The sequence below is a fragment of the Seriola lalandi genome, unplaced genomic scaffold (genome assembly GCF_002814215.2).
Source record: "Seriola lalandi dorsalis isolate HSWRI2012SDOR001 ecotype SW California unplaced genomic scaffold, Sedor1 jcf7180002054949, whole genome shotgun sequence".
In the NCBI taxonomy this organism is placed as follows: Eukaryota; Metazoa; Chordata; class Actinopteri; order Carangiformes; family Carangidae; genus Seriola; species Seriola lalandi.
In genome coordinates this window covers 941,774-951,631 of record NW_019525500.1, presented here as the reverse complement: position 1 = coordinate 951,631, position 9,858 = coordinate 941,774, and the positions used below count along the sequence as shown (strand labels likewise).

The following is a 9,858-nucleotide window of genomic DNA, read 5'->3' as shown; positions in this document are numbered from 1 at the left end:
CTGCACATACGCACAGCCTATTGCCTTGAGACAAAAGGGGTCACACAGTTAACCATTGTTGGTGTGATGACGGACAGCAAACTGAAGGCACAATGCACAAGGCAGCAAACTGTAGGGACTGGTATACACTAGCACCACTCTCTCTTTCTCTCTCTCGCTCTCTCTCGCTCTCTCACACACACACACACACACACACACACACACAGGAAAAAAGCAAGGCTCATGCTGCATTTTTTTTTTTTTTTTTTTTTTTTTTACATCACATGTTTAAATCCTGTAATCCCTCCTAACATGTATCTGTCTTTTGACCTGAAGTACACCGTAGCAGTAGCAGGTTGTGTTTCCATGCATGACAGCAAGAAGAGGTGCGCAGAGCGAAGAGGGAGACAGGTGTGATACTGAGGACAGACAACTGTGTGGGAGGATTCAGAGCTTTTCTGACAGGCCAAGATAGTGAAAAGATCTGAACACAAAGAACATGAACCACAGAAAATGTGTTCATATAGCGTACTGTAAGTCCACATGAAATTTTATGTTTTTCCCCAACTGACACTATATGTTTAGTATATGAAATGTGTGTGTGAAGTATTTTTCCATCCATATCACAGTATATTTGTGATGGGAAGTGGCATTAATCTGCTGTAGTTGATGATGATGTATGACCCCGTTTGACTTACCCTATAGCTGGCCTACTGTATATCTCTCTTGCAATCGTGGATTTGGACACTGAAGCTTGATTGGGACTATACATTAGTCAGTAATTGCGATTGCGTAAAAGGTAGGCTACATTAAATTTAAAGACTGTCTATCGAGGGGCGTGAAAGTCAAGCACGCGTCAACATTTTGTCACTGTCCTCCGTTCATCAGTGTGTTTTACAGATGCTGGGAGGTGGATTTTCTTCTTTTTTTGAAACTTTGCTTTAAAACAATTTTCCCCCCATTTCCAGTTATAAGGCAAAGCTAAACTCTGCAAACACATAAATAAGTGAATAATTCCTTTAATGGTATTGCCAACCAATGCATCAAAAAAGGTTTATAGCTTCTCAATGAAAATTTTCTTTTAAATATTTTAACTCTAACTTTCGTTTAATTTGACATTTTTGGTTTTCAAATGTTCCTGTATGTGACATTTGGGGTTAAATATTCATACAGAGCTCATAGCAGATTCATTGTATCACACTGTTGATGCTCTGTATTTCAGAGCATGATATTATTCATCCATCACAATTTGGTGAAGCAGTCTTGTTTGGAACTACAAATAAAAAATTTCTCTTACAAACAAAAAAAAAAAAACCCACTGTATTTCAAAACACGGTACAAAAAATTATTTATTTCCAAATATATCCCTTTGCTTCCTATGGACAAACAGTAGTTGATAAATTAATGAAAACACACAACAACATACACTTATTAAAAATCCTCATTGGTGTCTGAAACATGTCGCACACAGGAAAATGGATTGATTGTAACAGACGGTTTTTGTTCTTTAACAGCAGCGATGCAATAAAATGACTCAGGACTCTCTTCTCTTTTGGCAGTGCAGCTGAACTGATGTGGTGCAATGCATGCGCAACAGAGGGAGTGAATTGCACCACAAACTGCTTTGAAGAAGAGCAGAGGCCCGCAGAGGTCGACTTACAGTATATATAAAAATTTTTTAAAAAGTCATGAAAAAACGATCACCTCAACATACTGTCAATATTCTGAGATTCTGCAAAGAAAAAGAAATCCCTTCAGGTTATTTTACTTTTGTCTCATCCCCCTTCCTGAACCCACTTTTCTTGCCCTTCAAAGCATTTTCCACTGGAGACTAACTAGTACAGTATAAACAACAGATAACTAAATGACAAAAAAAGTCTACACTGTGCTCATTCCTTCAGTCTCTGCCTCGAAGCTGATTTCGAACACAAGGACAAGGTTACAGGCCCCGTGGGAGTGTGTCGACAGTACTGCGTTACACTGCCAACGCCTCTGACAATATTGTGCCTTATTAGTCATCGATCTGGTCGCTGGTGTTAGTTTCCGTGCACTGGGGATTATGTTCACAGTGCTAAAGGTGATGACACATAGGCAATGAATGTATATTATAGAGGTTCTGATATATGCCTTTGAGAGGGAGGAGGATGAGCAACTGAGTAATAATGTATGTGGGTAATAAAGTGGATATTAAGGACAAAACCCTTACAGTTAAAGGTGCTGAGAGATTTGCCAGGATGTGGTGTATAGTGGTTAAAAGAAAAGAGAAATCTCTCGGCTGCAGTACATGGCACACTTTTGATCATCATCATGGTCCTTTGTGAAATAAGAACTGACAATAACCCATCACAGTTACTGTATACTCATGTTGCACAGTAGAAAGCCAAGAACTCAAAATAGATCAGGCTTCGTTCAAGTCTATGTTTGAGTATGTTTTTTTTTTTCTTTCTGAGGAAAACTACATTAAAAATAATGTGTTGTTTCCTGAATTCTTCTCAAGTAATATCACATCAAAAGTGAGGAAATGGGAGCTTGGCAGAACCAGACAGTGTCACAAAGTTATCAGTTCATTATTCACATATTAAAACATTTCACTGGAGTCCTGAGGAACCCTTACAAAAAAAGAAAGAATCACAGGTCAGAGGTGATGCCACAGCCTTTCCTGTCTGAGCTGAGTGAGTCCTCAGAGGAGGGGATGATGTCTTGTTTCCGCTCAGAGTGGAGAAAAATTTCATGTGTCCTCCTGCACTTGTCCTCTGCTGTCCATTGCAGACGGGGAGCCGGAAAAGGGGAGAGGAGAGGAGAGGAGAGGAGAGGAGGAGAGGAAGGGAGAGGAAACAGACAGAGAGAGAAAATATCCATTCGTCTAGCAGCATCTGTGCCCTTTAGTTTGTCCGGAGCTGGTAATCTGCCAAGAAATGTAACAGCAGAGCATTAACACACAGCTTTCTTCCACTCATCACCCTTTGCACATCACATCACTGCCAATATAAGCCCCATTAAATCCCTAAACAAGATTTGCACTAATACTAGCTGTAGTGCCACTCTACTAAATCATATTACCAGTATTTAATACAATAATTTACTTAAGTTGTAGACTCTGAAGAGTCTTTCCAAAAGAAAATGATCCTTTATGACTTTCAGCATTAGTAATACAGCCATCTTCAATTAGCAAAATCAGATGTACTGAATTATCATATATAGCCAAGGTTGTTCAATAACATGTAAGTTTATATGGCCCAAAATATATGGACAAGAATTTCCACACATACTTTTCGTGTACATAAAAAGTACACAAGAATGTGTATGGTTTGAACGTCAAACAATAATAGTTTTTGACAATTCCATGTTTTCAACTTTGTAGAAACAATATTGGGAAAACCCGCTCCGATTTCAACATGACGGCGCCCCTCTGAGCCCGGCCCATAGAGAGCAGAGGTGAAACCGGTACATCCATGTAAGAAAACCTCACTGATAATCACACTGGTTTTTGTAATAACACAAAGAAATAAAAAGATCGAAGCCTTTTTATAAAAGTTGTTTAGTCCAAATGCTGTTGTTTACTCAGCTGGTCTGATTTTAGCGGCCTTCAACAACCACCATTTCATCTCGTAGGTTAAACGTTGTGGCTCCACAGAAGAGGCGAGTCCATGAGCGAGTGGAGGGGTCGTGAGTGTTTCTTTCTAATAGCCACTTTCGTCTTTTAGTGGATGCCAATTTGGCTATGAAAGTGAACAGTAAACCCCAGGAATACGTCATTTTTTTCACAAAGACTGATGACAGAAATGCTAAATGAGAGACTAATTTTCTTGTGCTTTAATGGCCACAAATCCCTGCAGTCTTGTCAAAAGCCCTTCCAGAGGAGCGCAGCTGTTGTAGCATCAGATTAACGTCCATGAGTTTTGGAATTAGATTTTATGTTAAACAAATACATAAGGATTTAATGATTGGACATTTACTTTTGCCCATGTAGTGAATTAAACCCTCTGAAGACGCTTTGCTTCCAATTATGAACATATCGTCAATTCCCAATCCAAAATCATGTTATATCAATAATATTATGTAAACATCCATGCTTGATTAGCAGAGCTCTGCGTGTTCATTTCACTATATATGAGTGCAGTCTATCAGCTGGAGCGTGATGGTGCCTGATCAATTTCTGAGCAGTGACCGTGTCTGACAGTGAAGTCGTCGCTTTCTGCTGTACAGTGCGACGGCTAAATGCCTGTTCATCGCTCATTAATAAGTCAGCACGGTCCGTCTACAGTATCAGGGTATTGTTTAATCAGTGTGAGTGTGTCTGTGTGTAGTGCTGAGTGAAATGTGATCACCCCCGTCCTCCCTCTGCCCCTCCCTCCCCGCGCTGCTGATGGAAACGGTAAGAGAAAGGTGATAGCCTCCTCTCCCGCCCCCCCTAACTTCATCACTCTTCGTTCTCTAGCTCGTGCTCATCTTTTGTCCTTCTCCTTCCTCTCTCTCTCTCTCTCTTGCTTCCTTGCTGATGTTACAGCATGGTGACAGTCACCTTGGCGTTAGCTGAGTGCCACCCTGGGAGCCTCCTGGCACTCCGTGGCATCATTCAACCTGCTCAGCACCTGACTCGTACCTGACAGAGCCAGGTAATGGATATGATTCATGTAACAGAGTATGGTTCATTCCTGGGGTATATGGCAGGTATGAAACTTAAGGGTTTCTGGCAGAGGTTCAGTGGAGGTATTGGGCTTCATCTCCATATCATTTCCATTTGCCCCCCATTGAAACAAGTGAGCTAGTAAGAAGGATTTTTGCTGCAGTCTCATCAATATACTGTTGCTTTAATGTGGCAATATGCAATGATCTGTCCAACAGTCAAGCATGTGTTTAAGTTAAGATATTGCTTGCTTATACATTTCAATATATTTTTAAGGTGAAATCGCAAGTTCAAATCTCACGAACACTCAAACATTTTTCAGTCCTTGTCTCCTCTGGTGTCACCCTTGAGTTTGATGAATGTGATGCAGTCGGATTAATTCCCAGGGCAGCGGTTCAATCTAAAGAGACCCCAGGTACTAGCTTTGCTAAACAAACCTGACTGCCTCGACTTTACAGTAGCCCTGTACAAATTTAGACAACAAGCATTTTACCCCAGCCTGAACAAAGAATTCTGCGCCACGAGCCAGAAGCCCTGTAAAGTGTCTATCCCTGGCATCCTGTGTGGTGTCACTCTGAGCCCCTGAGGCCATGGTTCATGGTGATAGAGCCAGGTAATGGATATGATGGATGTTACACAGCTGGGTTCATTCCTGGGGCACACACTGAATAGTGATGAAGAAAGACCGATTCTGACACTGCTCTCACCAGGAAAACATCACAGTTAACCTCAGGGTAACCTCTGACTTGCTGACGGGTTCAGACTTGGAACCATCCTGCTTTTTAAACAACATAAACTTCTCTGTAAAAGTGCTGTGGTCAGTATCTGTTATTTTTAAATCTGCGCTTGCATTGGGTGAGGGGTGTTGAGTGAGTGTCAATGTTACCTCTGTGAACTTTATTTAATGCTTTAAATCCAGGGATGCAGGGGTCTGATCCACTGGATTTGACCAATTCATATAACACTTTCTTCCACACTCATCATTCAGTCACTTATGGCAACTTTGAGTTTTAGCACCACCACAATCCCTGATCTCATGTTACCTAAAAACAACCAGAATGAGTTCCACATATTGAGATGTACAGTTTTTAAATGTGGAAAGAAGAGAGGGCTAGAATCAGATAGGTACTCTGAATCTACAGATGGATCAGTAACGTTATTGAGAGAGAAAAACATAAGATCAGTGCATCCCTATCGAAACTCAATCTCAAATTGGCAGTGCGTGTGTATTTCAGTGTGTTATTTTCTCACCTCCACTTTGTGTGATGTAGCGCACCCACGGTAACGCCTGGTAACCGCTCTTCTCTATGATCTTTAGGTAACGCACCTGAGAAACGCAGACAGGTTAAATGCAGTTATTTCACTCACTGATACACAAACACACACTAACATCATCTGTACTGGTTATACTGTGTTTGCTTCACTATGTTCCCAGCAGCTCACTTATCGCAGATGTAAATAATGGTTGTCCAGTGAAAACCACGTATCTCCAACTGTGATTTTTGAATTTTTCAGATAAACTGATGGGATTCATATTTCTTCTTCTATTTCTTTTGAAGGTAATTTGTGATTTGTTGTATCCTCCAATCTGCCCTTAAGATGTAGTGCAGAGAATGTATTACAACTTCTTGAATCATAAAGACATCGATGGCCAAAGCTCTTTGTCAAGTGACAATCAGCACCACTGGCTCCCAGCAAGAAACCACAGATTAATAGCCCCTTCAAAAGCTGATTTGATTATAAGTAAAACTGAATTTCACAGTGTTGAAAAGTAAGAGGTTTCATTTTGGAGATGCATGGTTTTCACAGGGCAGCGATGAAATGTACGAAGGTAAAACTGAAGCAACCCAAGTTTCTTACACTGAAGTGGGTAAAATCATATATATTTCACACAGTATATATTTATTTTTAAATTATCATTTTGTGTCAGTTCTGTTTCATTGTGAAGATTTACACCCTGAGCTGTGACGAAGTGTATGAGGGGATTTTAAACAACAGGAACTTGCAGGAATGTGAGAAGACTTAATAAGTTATCTGTTTAGTCTAGTATTAGTAACAACCATTTGCATTCTCATCCCAGTGCAGCCACGTGTGAATGTGAACCGGTGCGTTGTTCAAACTGTGGTCAAACAAGAAACTAGGATTTAAAAAAAAAAAAGGGTCCAACCTGAATTCCAGACACAGTGAAATAAGGGATCTCAAAGTTAACTGTGATTGGTCTCTTGGCCTCCAGTTCATCGCTCTCCACACTGGGAAGCCCAAAGTGTGCTCGCATAATGTACTCCTTACCACCCTGCGCACACGCACACACACACACACACACACATGCACACACACACACACACACACACACACACGCACACACAAATAGAAAAGAGAAAATGCCAGTGTTGTTACTGTGTCAGTTAAAACATTCAATTTCGAGTTTAAACGGTTCTATGTGATTGATGAATTCTGTTCTCAGGCATCGAACTCCAATTAATGCACGGTTGTTTTGTCCAAAATCAAAACAAACTTTATATTCATGGCAATGTGAGACAATTCCCATGTCACATCAGGGTGAATCAGACATCCATTTATGGGATTTTATCATTTGCAAAACATATCTAGGCCATAAAAACATAAAACAGGTTAATCATTGTCTGTTCCAATGATTGTGCAACACATTATCTGAACACTCAGTTTGTGAGTTTGTCAGTTTGTTTTACTTGCTGGAAATCAGTTACCATTTTTGACTTTAAAACCCATGAAACTTTGGTTTCAAGCCACTATTTTCTCTTTAACAGTTAAAATTCGTGACTGAATGAGCAACAAAGTTAGAGTTTAAAACATGACAAATTATCCCAGTTGTGTAGGTGTGGGTTTATCAGCTTTGATTGGCAGTGGTCTGGTAATAAAAGCAAACAACCCACCAGTTGTAATAATTGTTTTCAAAGGTTGTAGGTGTGTGACATCACTCGTTTCCAGCTGAGCCCTGCCTACTTCAAATCAGTGAGAAGAGCTCAGACAAAAACAAATACAGAAGCTTTCTCCATGGAAATAACCACAGCTGTTGAACATTGGCAGAGTATTGTGTGTTCATGTAGAGTCCTGTCTGCCATAATAAGAAGCTGATTGAGAAAATCGAGCTGAAAAACCACTTTCATACAAAAACTCCTTTGCTGAACTATCATTTTAGCTGCCATTAAACAGATTTGGTGGAAAACCTTATTATCCTTTCTAGTAAATGGAGTAATTTTTAAAAGCTTTCTACACTCCCCTTATTAAGAACGGGTGATTTTTGTAGAAGAATTTAAAAAAAAAAAGGACAGAGCTGAAGACCGACGGACGGTGGATTAGTGTGTTTATCTCTCTCTTATCACATTAAAACCGCTGCTTTATATTTGTTTCCTCGAAACGCCATCAAACATTACAAGTAAACTGTGATTTCCTGTTAGAATACGTAATTTTACAGCATTCAAAGGTCGACGTGATGGAGAAAAATGTTCTGCAGAATAACGGTGTGTCACCAGTAATGGCAGTTCTTAACCCTCCTTGACAAGCTGAAGGTGTAATGAATTACTGAGGAGATATCGGAACTTGACAGATAAAGGAACCTAAAGTGAATTAATGGTCTATGAGGTTTTTAAAAAGGCATTGACATTTTCTTTTGAGGAACTATTTTTTCTGAGATGGGAACTGAAGCTGAAAAAATTAGTGTGCGTGTGTGCGCGCGTGTGTGTGTGTGTGTGTGTGTGTAGGGAAGTTGATCATAACGTGATAAACTGCTGTTTGTTGTGTTGCCTGTCACAACACAACTTCATTATCAACACTGGAACTGTTTCAAACTTCTGTAGATGTGATGTATCATGTCTTTGTCATTAAAACCTGATAGTGATGGAAACAAGGCAGCACTGTTCTGCAGCGTCAACATGTATTTCAGGCTCACTAACAGGGAAAGACTTGATGTTCCACTGCACCACGCTCTTCTCAGGCACCCACTTGGCGCTGCCCGTGCTGGTCTTGAATTTGGGTGAGTCAGCATCACTGGGCACTGGCACCATAATGGCCACGTTGTTGGCAGTGGACCGACTCTTGAACTGACTCCGAGCCTGCAGAGGGCGACAGAGGACAGAGTTCAAATGTCACCTGAAACCTTTACAACAAAAAAGAGCATACGCATCCAAGTTCACATCATTATGCACGCTGCAGCTTGTTATTTTTAAGCGTGTGTGGCTGCATCAAACAGATGGTGAGCTGTGATCCGCCTGAGATGCATCCGTCATAAATACTAAATACGTTGGAGTGAAGGGACTAGACGAGTGAATAAGGGCATAGTCCCCTGTGCTGTATGTGTGTGTTTATGTTTGTGTGTCACTCATCATTACCTTCACCTTGATCTCCACACGGCTGTGAGAGAACTTCTCAATCACACTCTCGATCCATATGAGAGGCTTCACCTGTCGGGGGGGGGGGCAAGGTCAGAGGGGTGAGCATCGCGCTGAAGTGCATCACTACAACACAATGTGTGTATAAGTGACTTTTACCACTGCTCTTTAACATTCCCACTGCCACAAGCACTTAAACACACACTTAAACCTGCAATACATGTACTGTATATGTGCACAGGCTAGAAACAGATCCGTGATGATGTCTATCAGTCGGTCAGTCTCTGATCAGCATCACTACGTGTAGACAGTGTAAATGAACATCACATTGTTTCATGATATGTTTTGTGCAAGGATAAAAATATTATAAGGATAAACATTCTTGTGATGGTATATGAGCAGATGTGTGTGTGTGTGTGTGTATCCTACTCACTGTAGTGTTAAGGCGGTAGGACATGAGCTCGCTCTCGCCATCAGGTGGGATGAAAGAAATGGTGCGGTCGTTCTCGAAGCGTGACAGACGGACACACTGATGGAACTTCACATCCTCCAGCTCCACTGTCTTACTCTTCTCTCCTGACACACACAAACACACACGCACAAACAATACACAAAACAGAAAAAAAAAAAAAGATTGAGAGCTTTCCACGCAGCCTTGGGGAAATCAAGGTCAAGGTAATGATGACTGACAAACATTCACTCAGTCTCTCTCTCACACACACACACACACACACACACACACAACACACTGTACGCGCAGTGTGCTACCAAATCCATCTGCCCTCTTCTTGTCCCCCCACTGAACTATTATTTAGCTGCCACACACACACACACACACACACACACACACACACACACACACACACACACACACACACACACACA

At 41.0% G+C, this 9,858-nt stretch overlaps 1 protein-coding gene across 1 annotated transcript in view; it reads right to left on the bottom strand.

Moving 5' to 3' along the window:
* Positions 1-1,310: 1,310 nt before the first annotated feature.
* The window catches only part of ap1m3 (adaptor related protein complex 1 subunit mu 3), a 29,111-nt gene continuing 20,563 nt past the window's right edge, over positions 1,311-9,858 (bottom strand). The window contains exons 7-12 of the mRNA XM_023394496.2: positions 9,407-9,549; positions 8,974-9,045; positions 8,539-8,697; positions 6,774-6,899; positions 5,858-5,933; positions 1,311-2,884 (exon numbers count right to left, since the gene is read on the bottom strand). Of these exons, the coding sequence (XP_023250264.1) occupies positions 2,862-2,884; positions 5,858-5,933; positions 6,774-6,899; positions 8,539-8,697; positions 8,974-9,045; positions 9,407-9,549 (599 nt within the window). The 3' untranslated portion in view covers positions 1,311-2,861. The remainder of the gene's footprint in view (positions 2,885-5,857; positions 5,934-6,773; positions 6,900-8,538; positions 8,698-8,973; positions 9,046-9,406; positions 9,550-9,858) is intronic.